This window comes from Hemitrygon akajei, chromosome 23, assembly GCF_048418815.1.
Source record: "Hemitrygon akajei chromosome 23, sHemAka1.3, whole genome shotgun sequence".
Lineage (NCBI taxonomy): Eukaryota > Metazoa > Chordata > Chondrichthyes > Myliobatiformes > Dasyatidae > Hemitrygon > Hemitrygon akajei.
The window spans coordinates 59,558,969-59,578,393 of NC_133146.1; the positions used below are offsets into that span (position 1 = coordinate 59,558,969).

At 40.1% G+C, this 19,425-nt stretch overlaps 1 protein-coding gene across 3 annotated transcripts in view; it reads right to left on the reverse strand.

Annotated features, from left to right (window-relative positions):
• afap1l2 (actin filament associated protein 1-like 2) overlaps positions 1 to 19,425 on the reverse strand; it is a 277,116-nt gene that overhangs the window by 46,466 nt on the left and 211,225 nt on the right. For all 3 annotated transcript variants that reach the window (XM_073027807.1, XM_073027806.1, XM_073027808.1), the window contains 3 exons: positions 14,855 to 14,945; positions 12,286 to 12,491; positions 7,987 to 8,166 (listed from right to left, as the gene is read on the reverse strand). In XM_073027807.1, the coding sequence (XP_072883908.1) occupies positions 7,987 to 8,166; positions 12,286 to 12,491; positions 14,855 to 14,945 (477 nt within the window). The remainder of the gene's footprint in view (positions 1 to 7,986; positions 8,167 to 12,285; positions 12,492 to 14,854; positions 14,946 to 19,425) is intronic.

The following is a 19,425-nucleotide window of genomic DNA, read 5'->3' on the forward strand; positions in this document are numbered from 1 at the left end:
AATGAGTACAACCCAAGTTGCTCAACCTCTCCCTATAACTCAGACCCTCAAGTCCCTGCAATGTCAGGTGAGTAAATTTTAAAAAACGCCAATCTCACATGGATTTCCTACCCCGTTGCATCTGCGCTTAGAGATATTTTTCACCGAGTTTCTGTCTGCCTGATATTTGCAAACTATTAATTAATTTTACTTTACTTTATTGTCACCAAACAATTGATTACTAGAGCGTACAATCACCACAGTGATAATTGATTCTGTGCTTCGCGCTCCCTGAAATACAAATCAAACTAAATATAATAAAAATTTAAATTATAAAATCATAATTAGAAAATAGAAAAGGGAAAGTAAGGTAGTGCAAGTCAGGTCCAGATATTTGGAAGGTACGGCCCAGATCCGGGTCAGGATCCGTTCAGCAGTCTTATCACAGTTGGAAAGAAGCTGTTCCCAAATCTGGCCGTACGAATCTTCAAGCTCCTGAACCTTCTCCCGGAGGGAAGAGAGACAAAAAGTGTGTTGGCTGGGTGGGTCGTGTCCTTGATTATCCTGGCAGCACTGCTCTGACAGCGTGCGGTGTAAAGTGAATCCAAGGATGGAAGATTGGTTTGTGTAATGTGCTGGGCTATGTTCACAATCTTCTGCAGCTTCTTCCGGTCTTGGACAGGACAACTTCCATACCAGGTTGTGATGCACCCTAGAAGAATGCTTTCTACGGTGCATCTATAAAAATTAGTGAGGGTTTTAGGGGACAGGCCAAATTTCTTCAGCTTTCTCAGGAAGTAAAGGCACTGGTGGGCCTTCTTGGCAGTGGACTCCGCTTGGTTAGACCAAGTCAGGTCATTTGTGATATTCACCCCGAGGAACTTAAAGCTTTTGACCTGTTCCACCTGTGCACCACCGATGTAGATGGGGTTGTGCGGTCCGCTACTCCTTCTGAAGTCAACAACCAATTCCTTCGTCTTGCTGACATTGAGGGATAGGTTATTGTCTTCGCACCATGTCACCAGGCTCTTAATTTCCTCTCTGTACTCAGACACATCATTACCCAAGACTCGGCCAATTAATTAATTGAGATGAAGTGTGGAATAGGCTCTTCGAGTCCTTCGAGCTGCACTGCCCAGCAATCCCCCTATTTCACCCTACCCAATTGTAAATTGTCCCATGCTTAGGCCAAGGTTAAATTGAGGGTTGTTGGGCTGCAGGGCCAGATGGACCTATTCCGCGGAGTATCTCCAAATAAAATAAGTAAGATCAGGAATTGTGTTTCTGAAGTCTCTCACTATTGATTCCACACAAACCCCAACACTTCGGCTGCATCTATAGTTCTTAAACTGATTTCAGTGTCTTAAACCATGAAAACAAATCCAAAATATTATTTTGTGGTCTTTTCTTTATTTCTCATCATCAATTCCCCAGTACATGGCTGAATCAAAGAGATTCTCTTAGCATTCAGTGGTGGTCTTAATGATATACAGAGAGATCATTTAGTTTGTTGAATCTTACAGGAAAGCATTCAAAAATATCTCCTAAGTGAAGCACAACTTACATTTAAATGAGCAGTTGTAATAGTTGTATCAGTGGAAACAGCAGAGAAGCAACTGCAAGTTTTGCTACAAACCTGCATTGGGCCGGTGTATGTGAGCCCCTGCCATAACAGTAACATAATCTGTTCAGCCAAGCAGGTTTCTGTTTAGATGCTGCAATGTTGGTCATGCTCTCTTTCATTCCTGTCAGCCGCTACTCATCAACTGTCCTACTCATCAATCTATTTTCCCAGTCCACTTTAACTAGCTCTGTCCTCATGGAATTGTAATTGCCATTACTTCAGTTTAGGATGCTAGATTCTGACCCAGGTTTCTCACTCTCAATCTGTTTAAAATTTACCAAGTGCTGATCATGGTTTCCTAGGGAATCCATTAGCATGCTTTAATTAAATAGTTATGTCTCATTACATAACTCCACGTCTAAAATAGCCTGCTCCCCAGGGTTTCTCAGGACAACATATTACTCTAAGAAGCCATCCCAAATCCACTCTGGTTTTATCCTTCAGACTACCCTTGCCAATTTGATCTGCCTAAACTGATTAAAACTGCCTGTGATTATTGCACTGCCTTTCCTACAAGACTGTATTACTTTATAATTAATTCATGATGTGGGATACAAATTACAAGAGGAGATAGAAAAGGCTCGTAAAAAGGGAAATGTTACAATAGTCGTGGAGGATTTCAACATTCAAAATCAGGTTGGCACCAGATCCCAAGAGATGGAATTCATAGAATACCTATGACCTGGCTTTTTAGAGAGCTGGTGTTTGAGCCCACCAGTGAAAGGCAATTCTGGAATGGGTGTTGTGGAATGACCCGGATTTGATTCGAGAGCTTAAGGTTAATGAACCCTTAGGAGACAGTGATCATAATATGACACAATTCACCCTGCAGTTTGAGAGGGAGAAGCTAAAATCAGATGTATCAGTATTAACGTGAAATAAAGGGAATTACAGTGGCATGAGAGAGGAGCTGACCAAAATTGATAGGAAGGGGACGGTAGCAAGGATGGTGGCAAAACAGCAATGCCTGGAGATTCCAGAGGCCATTCGGAGTGCACAGGATAGATACATCCCAAAGACCAAGGTGTATTCTGAAGGAAAGATGAGGCAACCATGGCTGACAAGAAAAGTCAAAGAGAGGGCATATAATATAGCAAAAAATAGTGGGAAAGCTTTTAAAGAACAACAGAAGGCAACTAAAAAGCCATAAGAAGAGAAAAAATGAAATATGAAGGTAAGATTGCCAAGAGGATACCCAAGCTTTTTTCAGATATTTATCTCTCTATCTATATATATATATACGCAGATACCTAGAATAAAAAAGAGGAAATTGGACCTTTGGAAAATTAAGCTAGAGAGGTAGTAATGGGTGAACAAAGAAATGGCAGATGAACTGAATTAGTATTTTGCATCTTTCTTCACCATGGAAGACACTAGCAGAATGCTAGAAATTCAAGAGGGTAGTTGCTATTACTAAGGAGAAGGTGTTTGGGAAGCTGAAAGGTCTGAAGGCAGATATATCACCTGGACTGGCTGATCTACACCTCAGGATTCTGAAAGAGGTAGATGAAGAGATTGTGGAAGCATTAATAATGATATCACTGGATTCTGGAATGGTTCTGGACAACTGGAAAGTTGTAAACGTCAATCCACTCTTTAAGAATGACGGGAGGCAGAAGAAAGGAAATGATAGGCCAGTTGGCATGACTTCAGTGGCTGGGTATATATCAGAGTCCATTATTAAGGATGATGTTTCTTGGGGTGATAAAATAGGCCAACGTCAGCATAGTTTCCTTAAGGGGAAATCTTGCCTGACATATCTGTTGGAATTCTTTGAAGAAATAACAAGGATAGTATCGGTTGATGTTGTGTAGTTGGATTTTCAAAAAGCCTTGAACAAGGCTCCATACATGAGGCTACTTACAAGATAAGAGCCCACGGTATTACAGGAAAGATACCGCATGGATAGAAGATCAGCTTTCTGGGCAAAGTGTGTGAATGAAGGGAGCCTTTTCACAAGGGTTGGGGTTGGGGAAGCTTCTTTTGATATTATATGTCAATGACTTGGATTGATGGTTTTCTGGCCAGGTTTGTCAAGGACATGAAGATAGATGGTGAGGGAGGTAATGTTGAGGAAGCAGGGAGTCTGCAGAATGACTCGGAGAGACTGGGGGAATTGGCAAAGAAGAGGCAGATGGAATATAGTGTAAGAAACTGTTTGGTCATGCATTTTGGTAGGAGGAATAAAGGCATAGACTATTTCCTAAATGGTGAGAAACTTCAAAAATCAGAGGTGCAGAGAGACTTGGGAGTCCTTGTGCAGAATTCCCCCAAGGTTAACTTCCAATTGAGTTGGTGATAAGGAAGGCAAATGCAATGTTAGCATTCATATTGAGAGGAATCTAGAATATAAAAGCAAAGATGTAATGCTGAGTTTTTATAAGGCATTGGTGAGACTGCACTTGGAGTATTGTGAGCAGTTTTGGACTCCTTATCGAAGAAAAGATGTATAGGAATTGGAAAAGGTCCAAGAGGAAGTTCTCGAGAATGATTCTGAAATGAAAGAGTTAACATATGAGGAGTATTTGATAGCCCTGGTCAGTACTCACTGGAGTTTAGATGAAAGGTGGGGGGGAAGGGTGGGGGGAATCTCATTGAAACTTATCAAATATTGAAAGGGCTAGATAGCATGGATGTGAAGAGGATATTTCCTATAGTGGGTGAGTCTAAGACCAGAGCGCACAACCTCAGAATGGAGAGACAACCCTTTAGAACAGAGATGAGGAGAAATTTCTTTAGCCAGATGGTGGTGAGTCTATGGAATTCATTGCCATAGATGGCTGTGGAGGCCAAGTTACTGAGAATATTTAAAGCAAAGATTAGGTTCTTGATTAGTCAGGGTATTCAATGTTTTTTGGAGAAAACAGAGGACTGGGGCTGAGAGGGATAGTAAATAGCCATGGTGGAGCAGACTTGATGGGTCAAATGGCCTGATTCTGTTCCTATATCATATGGTTTCCACAGTGCAGCTGCTGTTAGGGGCCAAATCAAAACTTCTTCCCCAATGTATCTCCATTCTATACATTGGGTTTCGAGCTGATACCATTCCTCACTCTTACAGTACGCGAGTCTATGCAGCTATTTGAAGTGAGATCCATACTACTAACAGAACATATTCTCAAAAACACTTCCAAAGGACTCCTCCGTGCAGTCAAACAAAAAGCAGAATGTTTAGGGAATAATGTTGGGACCAATGTAACCATACCCCTGTCTTCCTTCACACTTCAACACATGTTTCTTCAACTAAACAGTGGCAAGTCTCACTGCTGAAGAGATGGGTGGATACTGGCAGAGATCACATTGCTATGGCTACACAGTTAAAACCAAACAAGCCAAAAATCCAAAGCTACAGGAGCACCTAACTTGAAAAAAACTTTTGATGATTGAAGACACAACTCGTCTTCATGTCACTGGGCACCATGGTAGTGTAGCGGTTAGTGTGACATTTTTACAGCTCAGGGCATGCCAGAGTTCTGAGTTCAATTCCAACACCATACTGTATGTCCTCCCCGTGGAATGTGTGGCTTTTCCTGAGGAGCTCTGATTTCCCCCTAACATATGGGGTAGGTTAATTGGTCATTGTAAATTGCCCCGTAATTAGGTTAAGGTCAATCATTCCTCACTCCTACAGTGGGTGAGACTATGCCACCTGAGATCTATTTTCTTCAGTGCATATTCTATAAATCCATAATATATTAATAGCCATATAGAATCAATGAAAGACCACACCAACAGGGTGGACAACCAGTGTGCAAAAGACAATAAACTGTGTAAATACAAAAAGAAAGAAAAATAATAATCAATAAGTAATAAATATTTAGAATATTAGATGAAGAGTCCTTGATTAAAAGAACATCTTAAAATTTTAAAGTTTTTTGTTGCTTCTCAATGATTTCTTATTGGATAGGTAGCTCGGCAGAGTGGTTTGAAGAACCGGAAGGACCTGTTTTACTCTCTATCTCTAAATAAATAAATGATTTAAAGCTAAAATGATTATTAGAAAACCATGATAATGATGTACAACATTTGAGCACCACAGCAGCGTAGTGGTTAGCTTAATAGCTTACAGTACCAGTGACATGAGACCATTTCCTGCCGCTGCCTGTAAGGAGTCTGCACGTTCTCCTGTGACCACATTCGTTTCCTCCGGGTGCTCTGGTTTCTTCCCACAGTCCAAAGACGTACGGTTTGGTAGATTAATTAGTCATTGTAAATTGTCCTGTGACTGGGCTAGGGTTAAATCAGGAGATGCTGAGGGATGCAGCTTGAAGGGCTGGAAGGACCTATATCTGTATCTCAATAAATAAAATAAATTTTTCTTCAGTTATTGGATTCCAGGCATGAACAAGGAGGGAAAGGTTTAAACTGGGAAACAAAGTTTTTCCAATAAATGTCAGTACCATGAGAAGAGGGGCATCAAAGTTCTGTTTTGATGGCTTTCCTTTTTCTGGAGTAAGTTCTCATTATTGATTCTCCTTTGCTTTTCTCATTCAGAAGGCTGATGGACTTTGATCGGATGGATCAAAGAATGATGGCTGACAAAAACTACACTGAATTGCAACGTCTGCAGTGTACACTGGTTTACCAATGCTGGGAGCTGTCGTCTGCAATAATGAATACAAGCCTAGGATTTGCAGCCGCCCTCACTAGTCAGGGACCATCACTAAGTCTTCCTTGACATGATATTCTTCTCTCAATCGGAAGGCTTTTGATTTGAAGTGTTTGGGACCTATTGAAAAAAGTATTTCAAATGAAACGTTGTTGAAATAATGAAAAGTGAGTGCACATAGTTTGCAGAAGAAATGTAAATTAGGTTGTTGCTTTACTGAGCACTGCAGTGTTGATAATTTTAGCTAATGCCAATCAGTTTTCCTTCATAATCATTACTTGGATGAGGTACTAAAGATATATTCTGCCCTGAAACTATCTTTCTCCTGGGTCACACTGAATAAGTTTCATTATGAGGATGATCTACAGTACTGTGCAGAAGTCTTAGGCACACAAAGGGTGCCTATGAATTTTGCACTATACTGTAGTAATTTTATGTATTGCTCTGTACTGCTGCCACAAAAAATAAACAGATTTCATGATGTGTGTGAGTGATGATAAACCTGATTCTGACATGGGTCTTTATTGTGGACTGAGATGGGAAGGGGAAGGGAGAGGGGAGGGAGCGGGAAACACCTGAGAGCATTCTGCAATGACCAATCAACCAGCTGTTTGGAATCAAATGACCTTGACAGCATCTTAGGACTGGTTGTGCCTGCACCCACATCACCCCACTGCCCCTGGCACTCCATCTCTGCCACCTGTCCCACACCCCTCCACCCTCACCATTCCCAACATTCTTTGCACCCACCAGATTTACACACTTGCTCTCTGCTCCACGTTAGAGCAGAGAGAGATTTGTGACAGACAGTAGTCTGGTTTGGGGATTTTTTGGAGAGAGCTGCAGAGCAGTAGAGGAGGGAAGATGCCACAGAATGTCATTGGAAGAGGAGTTCCCATTGCAAAGAATGCTTTATGCAGATGAATGCCTCCAAGGAGGAAGGTCAATATTCCTGAGAGCGAGAGAGAGAGGAAGAGAGAGAGAGCCAGTTTGGTCTTCGAGAGGAGTTTGAAAATGTGGCAGGTGTTTTCACACAGACTGTGAGTAAGAAATACAACCCTGAATACCCAGTTTTGGAAGGGACGAACTCCAACGGTGATGTGCACACTGGATTTGTTTAACTGTCATGAACCCCTTCGTTTACTTTTATTTGCTTTTCCCTACTAACTGCTGATAAAGCTGACATCGGTAAATATACTTCCTTTATAATTTTATGCACTGTACGATCTGCTATTTCTCGCTAACCAACAATTATGTATGGGCAGTATTTACACAGCATTTGCTCAAATCAAGGTTTCTTTAATCAGAACATCAGGACGTTCCTGTTTGTTTGAACCCTAAATCATACCGACCCTAGGCGTGTATTGTTTATGAAAGCTGGCCTTCTCACCGTTGAGTCACTTGGCTGTTAGCAGAGCCAGCTAATGAGCCGAGTTTGCAAATGAGTCCAGCAAAAGAGGTTACACCTGTAAAAATTACTACTGTTCACAATTTCCTCAATGTTTCTTCATTGCTAATTAGTCTCTTCATTCAATGCTAAGGCGATGGGTTACGAGACTTAAAAGGTAAGTTTACTGCTGTTGTGGTAGCCTACTGGCCCCTTTCTCAACAGGACCAGATTTTTAGCAGGGACTACATTCAACTTTTTAGGGTTTATTGGAGTTTTTCCATCCGTATTTTATGTCAACCGAGGCCTGTTCTTTACAACTCAAGGATCACTCCTGTTAATGTAAAAATTGCAATAGAACATGCATCTCTATCATTATCTTCTCACCTTTAACCACTGATCTGCCTGTTCCTTGCTTTGGAGACCCAGCACAATTACATCTGAATTGACTGGCGTGATCTTCAAGGTATGTTCTTTCTTTTTGACTTGTTTCTCTTTATATACGATGTTGCATCCAATCAGACTGACATCCAGCTGAGGATTCTGATCCTTTGAACTTTTGTAACACTGGAAGATAGGGGGATAATACATAAGGAACATGATCAATTAAAAATAAACACTGATTTCGAACCTAATAAATGGTATGAAAATCATCCTTTACAAAAAATCAAACCAGATATGGTAGATCTCTCCTGATGAAGGATCTCAGTAGATATGGGTACAGGGCAGGAAACTGAATGTTATTACCTCTAGCTGGTACAAGGTCAATCCAACTGTGTTAAATTATGTGACTATGTACTTAGATGGACATTTGACTGACAAGGATTATCCCAGTTCAAGGTACTCTCAACTAGAAGTTCTAAAATGTATTGTATTACCTTCCAAACATTGGCAAAAGATAGATTTAAGAATTTTAATTATTCCATTCCCTCCTTCACCTTTTATTTCAACTTCTGTAAAGAGCACAGTGCAAGGTTTGCAGTCAGCTGAATAATGCTACACCCCAGCTTGCTCTATGGCCTTTAGGTGTTATAAACTATTGAAGTCACTTGTTGCACATAAATATAGACCTTTAAAAAAAATAAGCTATACCACATGCATTGTAAATATGCATTTTGCATGGACTGGAGTAGCACCACATTCTCATTGTCTTGGGCAATGACAATAAAGTTCTATTCAATTCAAGGATATCCTACATTTCATTGAATGGTAAGCATGGTATTTCTCCTACAATAATTATCATGCTTTAATAATCTTATGAGTGCAAAGTTCTGTGCCGTGATGAGTGCTTCCTCACAGAAACAACAAGGAGTATTTGGAAACAAGAATGGAACATAATTGGGAAATCACTGATTAGAATACTTCATGCAATCTTATGTTAGCAGAAGCACTATTCTCTTCCATGGCTAAAAGCACATGAAGCAACCACAATGTCACTACTTCACAGCCAGAAAATCCCATCATAAGTGTAAGGTGGCACTACCTAATGAATCTCTAGCAAGAGATGATTTTCCCATTCACATTCTGTTTATTGTTATATAAACAGGCACAACCTCAACTTGGAGGGATGTCTTTTTAGAACAGAGATGAGGAGGAATTGCTTTACCCAAAGGGTGGTGAGTCTGTGGAATTCTTTGCCACAGGCAGCTGAGGAGGCCAGGTCATTGGGTGTATTTTAGATGGTGGTTGATAGATTTTTGATAAGTTAAGGCATGAAAGGTTATAGGGAAAAGGCAGGAGAATGGCGTTGAGAGGGAAATGAATCAGGCATGATCAAATGGGGGAGCAGATTTGATGGGCCAAATGGCCTAATTCTGCTCCTATGTTTTACGGTCTTTTATACACTGGGGTACAATGGAATTTGAAATTCCTTGTTTGTGTGATTTCACAAAATGACATCAGAATCAGGTTTATTATCACCAGCATGTGTTGTAAAATTTGTTAACTTAGCAGCAGCAGCTCAATGTAATACACGATAATATAGAAAGAAAAAAATAAACAAGTAGATCAATTACAGTAAATATAAATCTGTATGTATATTAAATAGTTAGATGTAAAAATAGTGCAAAACAGAAATAATATATATAAAAAAGTGAGGTAGTGTTCGTGGGTTCAACGTCCATTCAGAAATCTGATGGCAGGGGGGAAGAAGCTGTTCCTGAATCACCACTCCTTGAAGATGTCTTGGATACTACGGAGGCTAATACTTAAGATGGAGCTGATTAATTTTGCAACTTTCTATATATTCTTTTGATCCTGTGTAGTAGCCGCCCCCATCCCCGACCCCAATACCAGGCAGCGATGCAGCCTGTCAGAAGGTTCGCCATGATACACCTATGGAAGTTTTATGAGTGTCTTAGGTGACAAACCAAATCTCTTCAAACTCCTAGTGAAATGTAGCCACTGCCTTGCCTTCTTTATTGCTGCATCGATATGTTGGAACCAGGTTACGTCCTCAGATATATTAGCACCCAGGAATTTGAAATTGCTCATTCTCTCCATCTCTGATCTCACTATGAGGATTGGTTCATGTTCCCTCACCTTACCCTTCCTGAAGTCCACAATCAGTACTTTCATATTACTGACATTGAGTGCAAGGTTGTTGCTGTGACACCACTCAACTAGCTGGTATATCTTGTTCCCCTCTCCATCTGAGTTTCTACCAACAACGGTTGTAACATCAGCAAACTTAGTAATCAGTAAATTGAGCTATACCATGTCACACAGTCATGGTTATAAAGGGAGTAGAGCAGTGGACTAAGCATACACCCCTGCGATGCGCCAGTGTTGATCGTCAGCGAGGAGGAGATATTATTACCAATCTGCACAGATTGTGGTCTTCCAGTTAAGAAGTCAAAGATCCAATTGCAGAGGGAGGTACATAGGCTCAGGTTCTGTAGCTTCTCAATCAGGACTGTGGAAATGATGGTGTTAAACACTCAGCTATAGTCAACGAACAGCATCCTGACATAGGTGTTTGTATTGTCCATGTGAAGAACCATTAAGATTGTGTCTGCTGTAGACCTATAGTGGTGATAGGTAAATTGTAGTGGGTCCAGGTAATTCCTGAGACAGGAGTTCATTCTAGCCATGACCAACCTCTCAAAGCATTTCATCACCGTAGATGTGAGTGCTACTGAGTGATAGTCATTAAGGCAGCTCACATGACTCTTCTTAGGCACGGGTATCATTGGTGCCTTTTTGAAGCAGGTGGGACTATTCTTTTGGTCAACCTAACATCTGAAGCCAGAAAACTTCCAGAGTTCTCTGGAATTCTATAACTCATTCCTACAGTCCTGATTGAAAAGCTACAGAACCTGGGTCTCTGTACCTCCCTCTGCACCTGGATCCTCAACTTCCTAACTGGAAGACCATCATCTGTGTGGACTGGTAATACTATCTCCTCCTTGCCGACAATCAACAGCTGCCGTATTTCAGTGATGTGTGCTTATCCCACTGCTCTACTCTCTCTACACCCATGACCCATGGCTAGGCACAGCTTAAATGCCATCTATAAATTTGATGATGATACAACCATTGTTAGCAGGATCTCAGATGGAGAGATGGAGACAAGAGGGTGTACAGGAGTGAGATATACCTGCTAAATGTGTGGTGTTGTAGCAACAACCTTGCACTCAATATCAGTAAGTCCAAAGAGCTCATTGTGGACTTCAGGATGAGGGAACACACACCAGTCTTCACAGAGGGATCAGAAGTGGAGGGAGTGAGCAATTTCAAGTTCCTGGGTGTCAATATCTCTGAGCATTTAACCTGGTCCCAACATACCGATGCAGCTATAAAGAAGACAAGACAGTGGCTATATTTTATTAGGGGTTTGAGAAGATTTGGTATGTCACCTAAAACACTCAAAAGCTTCTACAGACAGAGAGCATTCTAACTGGCTGCATCACTGTCTGGTATGGCAGCCTACTACACAGGATCGAAGTAAGCTGCATTGAGTTGTAAAATTAGTCAGCTCCATCGTGGGCACTAGCCTCGGTAGTATCCAAGACATGTTCAAGGAGCGGTGCCTCAAAAAGGCAGTGTCCATCATTAAGGACCCCCACCACCCAGGATATGTCCCCTTCTCATTGTTACTGTCAGGAAGGAAGTACAGAAGCCCGACGGCACACACCGTAATTCAGCAACAGCTTCTTTCCCTCCACCATACGATTTCTGAATGGACACTGAACATTGAACCCATGTACACTACCTCACTATTTTTTATTTCTGCTTTTGCCCTACTTATTTAACTATTATATAGATAAACACACACTAATTGTAATTCATAGTTTTTTTCTATTATTATGTACTGCATTGTACTGCTGCCACTGTTAATAAATTTCATGACATACGCTGGTGATATTAAACTTGATTCTGATTCGGATTCTGAATGACGCTCAAACTTAGAGAGCTTACTGTTCTATAGTCAGGAGTCTTATCACTGCACTAGGGGTCATTCTTAGCAGAAACGTTAACTCAGTTAAACAAGTTAATAAGAGAAACGTGGCATGAAATTGTTATTCCCCATAACAAGCAATAGATTTTTTTATTAATAGCTGAAGTTCCATTTTCCCTCTTAGTAAGATTTATTTCATTGCTGGAGTTGCCACGTAATTTTGAACGTTGATATTAAAATGTCTTTGATATATCAAACAATACTTTGCCACTATACTACATACTTACCAGAAGCTTGCATTCCTTGATGACGCACAGTTGTTTGGCCCACTGTCCCAGCCATTTCTTTCGCCAGAGGAAAGCACAAATCCGGGCATCTTTCATCAGCTCAATGGAAGCTTCTGGAGAAGGCCACTGATGGGTCATTGATTTCCCTTTGGTATTCTCTTCCTCATCATAGGATTCATAGGAGCTACTAACCGCTTCAGCCTCATCTGTAGTGAATAAAGCAAGGATATTTTTAACAAAGTTACTTCTGCTGTAATGAGCTTTTCAGGCCTGTGCGGGGCGCTGGAGAGTGGTGGGCTCCGAGGTTTTTAGAGCACCTGAAATGGTTAATTGTTGTTTAATAAAAGTCACTAATTGTTCAGAGTTCCTTGAGTTTTCCTCAAGTGACTTCCCTCAAGTCTCCTCGTGCTTTCTATTTAAGCCTGTTAAGTTTTTCTTGATGGGCTCGGGCACTCCCATGTTACCGGTATTACTTAAGCAAATGCCCAATTAGCATTAATTACAGGGTCCTAGTTTTTGAGAATATTACTTCTTGTGGTGTCGCTCAGCTGAGCCACTGATGTTCTTTTGGAATTATTATGAATAAACTCTAGTTACCGTCTTTACATCAGAGTTTGTCTTTCCTCCGCACTTGGGTTCCAATAGTGCCAGCGCATATCGTGACAGCAAGCATAGCAGGACATATTGAACACTGGACAAGCATAGCAGGACATATTGAACACTGGACAAGCATAGCATGACATATTGAACACTGGACAAGCATAGCAGGACATATTGAACACTGGACAAGCATAGCATGACATATTGAACACTGGACAAGCATAGCAGGTCAGGCAACATCTTTGGAAAGAGATGGACTGTCAATGCATCAGGTCAAGACCCTTCATTTGGTTTGAAAGATAGAAGCCAGTATAACTTCATTTTTGGGTTAGCCCTTTTAACAGGCAATGACACTGCTTAGAAGTGCACTGTTCCCTATGCCTCATGACGTTTAACACTTCTGGAAGAGTACTGGGTATTGGTTGGAGAGATCTTTCCCAACATCCCCTTGTCTACAAGATTAATACATTTTACACATTTAATTCATCCTTTAGTTGTTTCAATAGTTTAATTAACCAAACCTATTCTGCTGGCTTCAACTTCATATTTATAATACAGACAACATCAGGTTGATTAATACACACCAGTGAACAAGTCTTGAAAACAAAGGTTCTTGAGAATGATAGAGAGAAATTGTGAACTGACTTCTCTCCTAACCATGTAAGTGGTTACCAAATTGCATTGCAAGTGGGTTGCCAGACGTTAAGAGGCTAAAAGGTTCCAGGAGAGAGAGCCTATTCTAACATGTTCTCACACTTGGCTACTGACTCTGTTACAGGTGGTTAGATAAGGGCTGGCCCCTGCTTCGCCTGTAAATTGGAGAGCACTCATGTCTACAGCAGAATTAAGCCATTTGGCTCATGAGTCTGTCCCACAATTCAATCATGGGTTTTTTTCATCCCCATTCTCCTGCTTTCTCGTCATAACACCCTTATTAAGAACTTGTCAACCTCTGCCTTAACTTGGCATTGACAGCATTCTGTGAGAATGAATTCTACAGATTCATTGTTTTCCGGATGAGAAAGATTCCTCCTCTTTTCAATTTTTAAAGTACTTGCTTTTATTCTGAGGCTGTGCCCTCTGATCCCAGACTCTCCTATTCATGAAAAATTCCTCTTCACCTCCACTCTATCCAGGCCTTTAAGTATCTGACAGATTTCAATAAGCTCTCCCTTCCCAGATGAGGTTCTAGAAAATATCTTAAAACAAGGTAATTCTACTTTCCCACTTGTGGTTGAAGCCACAATCCTGCCTCAGGCCTAAAACTTGCCCCAAATCTCCCATTTAGTGGCAGGTCCCTGATTTGACTGTTGCTCATCTGGCACTAGCAGTCCTTCCCACAACTTCATCCCCTGGCCTCCTCCTCCCACTGCTTATCAACGGGGAATTGTTCTATTCTAAACAAAGGCAGCAAGGATCCTGCCATGTGCCACATCTTTCAGATCCCGGCCCAACAAATTATGTGTGTTACACTGCACTCAAAGGGCCGTGCAGTTATCCCTAATAGGGTAAATTAACTTTCAGGTTTTGATAAGAAATTCTTTAGTTCATAGTTAGTAAATAGATTAAATTCTACAGCTACATGGTAGCATAGCGGTTAACACAGCGGTTTATAGTACCAGCGACCGGGGTTCAATTCCTGCCATTGCCTGGGGGTTCATTCTCCCCATGACTGCTTGGATTTCCTCCCATGGTCCAAAGATGTATCAATTGGTAGGTTAATTGGTCACTGGAAATTATCCTGTGATTAGGTTAATCCTAGGTTAGGATTAAATCCTGGGATTGCTGGGCAGCGTGGCTCGAAGGGCCAAGGTGCCTATTCAATGTTGTATCTCAATAAATACAATAACTAAAGCTGTTGCTAAATACTTCTAAGATGAAAAGGGTTAATAATGTATAGATTCATAGCCAGAAAGAAGCAGGGTTTCAATGGAACAAAATGGATGTTGAATATTTTGTTGAGACATACCAATATTAACAGTGTCATATGGTTCAGCCTCCTCATAGTGTCCTTCAACAGGATCAGCTCTGCCCAAAGGGAATGGCTCTCTCTCTGCTACCTGCAGTACAAAGTAGACAAATCAGTAAATGCTGAATCACACTGGGTGTACTTGAATTCTCCAAGATTCCCTATTACCATGGACGTGCTAGATCAGTGATGGCCAACCTGTGGCGCATTGGATGATTAGAAGTGGCGCATTGCACCCCGGTGATAATAATAAAAAAGTAAGCCTTCTCATGCAAAAAGTATTAACCAAAAACCGATTTGTAGAAAATAAAATCTATAACAGGAATTCAAGTCACTTAGAGCTAGAAATGGGTTTTACTGAGAATAAATCTAAAACTTAGCAATTATTTTTAGCGATTTTATTATTTTGTGCACATCCTTTGGTGAATGTTATCTTCTTTCACATTATTCTCTTTCAAATTTTAAAAAAAATGTTCAATGAGTCAAACTAGGAAAGAAGGACTTTTGTTCTGCAGTCGTTCCGTAACTGTTCAATACACGTTTGATACTTGTTTTGATCCTGAGGCGCCAGGCATCTGCACCAGCGGTGCGTCGCAAGTTTTTGCCAGTCAGTTTACAATTGACACTCGTGCTCTACCGAGTTGTGCTTTGTTCAACTTCAGTTCTGTACTTTTTCGAAAATTAAGACTTGTTTTTACATTCAGTTACCCATCACAGTGCAAAAGAAAATGAGCAAAAGCAGAAAGTGATCGTAAGCGTGAATTCAATGAACAGTGGAAAAATTAGTTCTTAATTATAGCAGGTCTGTCAGGAAAACTGTTGTGCACTGTTTGTGAAAACACTTTCTCACATAATAGACATGATCTTAATAGACACTATAAGACACAACATCAGACTGAAATAGAAGGAAAACTGAAGCTAGTGCTTGGGTCTGAGTTATGGAAAGAATATGTGATTAAGAAAAAGGAAGAAATCAAAAGAAGACAAAATATATTTGTTAAAAGAAGTTGTGGAAGTTTGGTGATGACAGAAGTGCCCCATGAAATTGCTTTAGCGTAGGCCAAAAAATGAAAGTCTTTCTCTGATGGAGAAGAAATTGTTAAGCCTTATCTCCAAATATTTGCAAGATGTCTTGGTGATAAAAATATCAAAAGGAAAGTAGACAAAGTAAGCAAACAGTTACGAGACGCACCAAACAACTCCGTCATGGTGTATCTGAGCAACTGAAAGACCTTGTCCATGCTTGTACTTTCTTTTCTTTAGCTTTGGACGAATCTGCTGACATATGTGATGCAGCCCAGTTAAGCATTTTTATAAGAGGAATTGATGATAATTTTAGCGCTTTTGAAGAACTTATCAGTCTTGATTCGCTTCATGGAAAAACAAGAAGATCTGACATATTTGACAAAGTAAAATCATGTCTAGAAAATCTACAACTAGATTCCAGTCAACTCATCAGTGTTTGTACTGACGGAGCGCCGTCAATGATAGGTAAAGCTGCTGGGACTACAACTTTGCTTGAAAACCTTTTAGTTCGTCCTCTACTAAAATATCACTGCATTATACACCAAGAGTCACTGTGTGGAAAAACTTTAAATTTGCAGCATGTTATGTTACTGGTTGTGAAATGCGAGAATAAAATTAGAGCAAGAGGGTTAAATAGATGAGAATTCAGCGAATATTGTGAAATGTTAGATTTGGGATATGGCGATCTCATCCTTCGTTGTGAGGTGCTCTGGCTTTCTAGGGGTCAGGTTCTGAGTAGATTTTGGAAACTGAAAAATACTGTTCATAATTGTCTAGAAGAGAAAAATGAGCTGCCTGAGAAAAGAGCCCTTTTACGTGATAACAATTGGCTATTTGATTTAACATTTTTAGTTGATGTTACCAGCCATCTCAATGATCTAAATTTGAAACTCCAGAGCAAGAACATACTGTTTCCTAGCTTAGTAAATGATATCAATGCATTCAAGATGAAGTTAAAACTGTTCACCTCTCAGTTAGAAAATGAGGACTTGAGCCAGTTTCCACACTTAAAAGAGCAGAGTGAATGTACTGAAGATAATGGCAATTTTACAAAATATATTGAAAAAATCAGGTTATTGCAAGTGTCATTTGAAAGTCGTTTTCATGATTCTGCTAAAGGGGAAGACTGCATACTTGCATTGATAAATCCATTTTCACTTAGTGAACAAAAAATCATGAAGATGCCTAGTAACATACAATTGGAACTTATTGACTTGAAAACAAATTCATTATTGAACATGAAATTTGATGAGCTTCCCTCAGTCCCAAATGCTTCTGACAATGATTAATTTCTGGCAATCAGAACTAAGAAAATTTGCCCAGAGTTATATCTGTCGTTTCAGAACAACGTACAGATGTGAACAAGCATTTTCAGCCAAGAAATTGATTAAAAACAAAACGAGGTCGCGATTGACTGATTCAAATTTGAAGAATCCTCTGCTGCTCTCAGTAACTAATTTAACTCCAAACATTAAAAGCTCGGCAAAATCAAAATAGACTCAAAAGTCTCATTAAGGTAAGTAATTTTTATCTTGTTTTTATATTAAATCAATATATCATGTAAAAATGTTAAATATGTCCATATTAACATATCTTTACAAGAATTGAATGGGGGTACAAGAGTTCTATGGCACATCTGAACTCGTGCGTGAAAGAATTGACACATGGAATGTAAAATGTTGGTCACCCCTGTGCTAGATCAAGGGTTCCCAACCTTTTCTATGCCATGGACCAATACCATTGAGCAAGGGGTCCATGGATCCCAGGTTGGGAACCCCTGTGCTAGATATTGACTGTTTAGTTAAAATGGTAATTCACTCAATCATCACATATTGGACAGGAGACGAAAAGAAACAGAAGATGCAGAAGGAAAGTTGAAATTGGAAATGTTGATCACCAGGTTCATCAGTAACTGTGAAGAGAGAAGATATATTATGGCGTGTTTGCTCAGTGGGAAAAAAATTGGGCAAAGGTAGACCGCAGCCCAACCACAAGATTTATCTTTGAGATCACTATTTGGATAATCTCTGCTTAAAGTCACATATGAATTTATTTACCATTATATTACACTGTATTTCTGACAAACCTGAAGTTATCATTATATGACCACAACAAATTGTGGAATGATAAGAACAAAAGATTGGAATGTAGTCCCTAAACACCTGAAAATATTTTTCATCTGTACAATTTATAATCTGTTCCTCTGCCCTTTAAAGTTAGTCTGGAATACATTGAAAACACAGCTGCTCTCCCTCAGCCCTCAGTCCGGCTAACATTAGAGAAAATTCTAACTGGTTACAAATCAGCTGCCACCAAGTTTGACATGTGCTTCACCTACAGTGTCTCTCGGCTTTTTTTGTGGCTGTTTACTAACAAAAGGCAGATCTATCAAAAGAATCCGTTATTGAAGGTAATTAAACTCCCAACTCCCAGTGGACAGAATACAGTGTCTGAATCAGACTCAGGTTTATTATCACTCTCATATGTCCTGAAATTTGTTGTTATGTGGCAACAGTACATTACAATTCATTATAATTAAAATTGTAAAATACAGTATGAAGTATAGATATTAAAAAAGTTGAACTAAATAAGTTGTGCAAAAAGAGAAAAGAATGTAGTGAGGTAGTGTTCGTGGGTACAATGTCCATTCAGAAATCAGATGGCAGAGGGGGAGAAGCTGTTCCTGAATCACTGAGTGTGAGTACAGGCTCTTGTACCTCCTTCCTGATGGTAGCAATGAGAAGGGCATGTCCTGGGTGATGGGGGTTCTTAATGATGGATGCATCTTTTGAGGTATTGCTCTTTGAAGGTGTTTTGGATGCTGGGGAGGTTAGTGCCCATGATGGAGCTGACTGAGTTTACAACTTTCTACAGCTTATTTGGATCATGTGCAGTGACACCCATATACCAGACCGTGATGCAGCCAGTTATGATGCTCTCCATGGTACATCTGTAGAGATTTGAGAGTCTGATTGGTGACATACCAGATTTCCTGAAATCTCTAATGAAACACAGCCACTGGCATGCCTTCTTTGTATTGCATTGATATGTTGGGCCCAGGATAGACTGTCAGAGACGTTGCCAACCAGGAACTTAAAATTGCTCACCCTTTCCACTGTTGATCACTTGATGAAGGCTGGTGTGTGTTCCCTCGACTTGCCCTTCCTGAAGTCCAAAACTCATATGTAAAATATGATCACACTATAACTACATTGCTTCCCATAAAAAAAAAACATCATCCCATTTAAACACATTCAATCATACCTTTGGCCAATATGAATTCACACACATAAATTTTTGTCTGGAAACATATACAATTATAAATATTAGTGTATTCAGTTCCTTATTTTGCTTGACAACATTGATGTGCTTAATATGTCTAAACCGAGGGTTCCCAACCGGGGTCCATGGACCCCTCAGTTAATGGTAAGGGTCTACTGCATAAAAAAGATCAGAAAGTTCTGATAATCACAGTGGATGACTTCTGCATATACGATTCATATACACTGATCTCACATCCCACACTACAATATCATTTCAGTTTT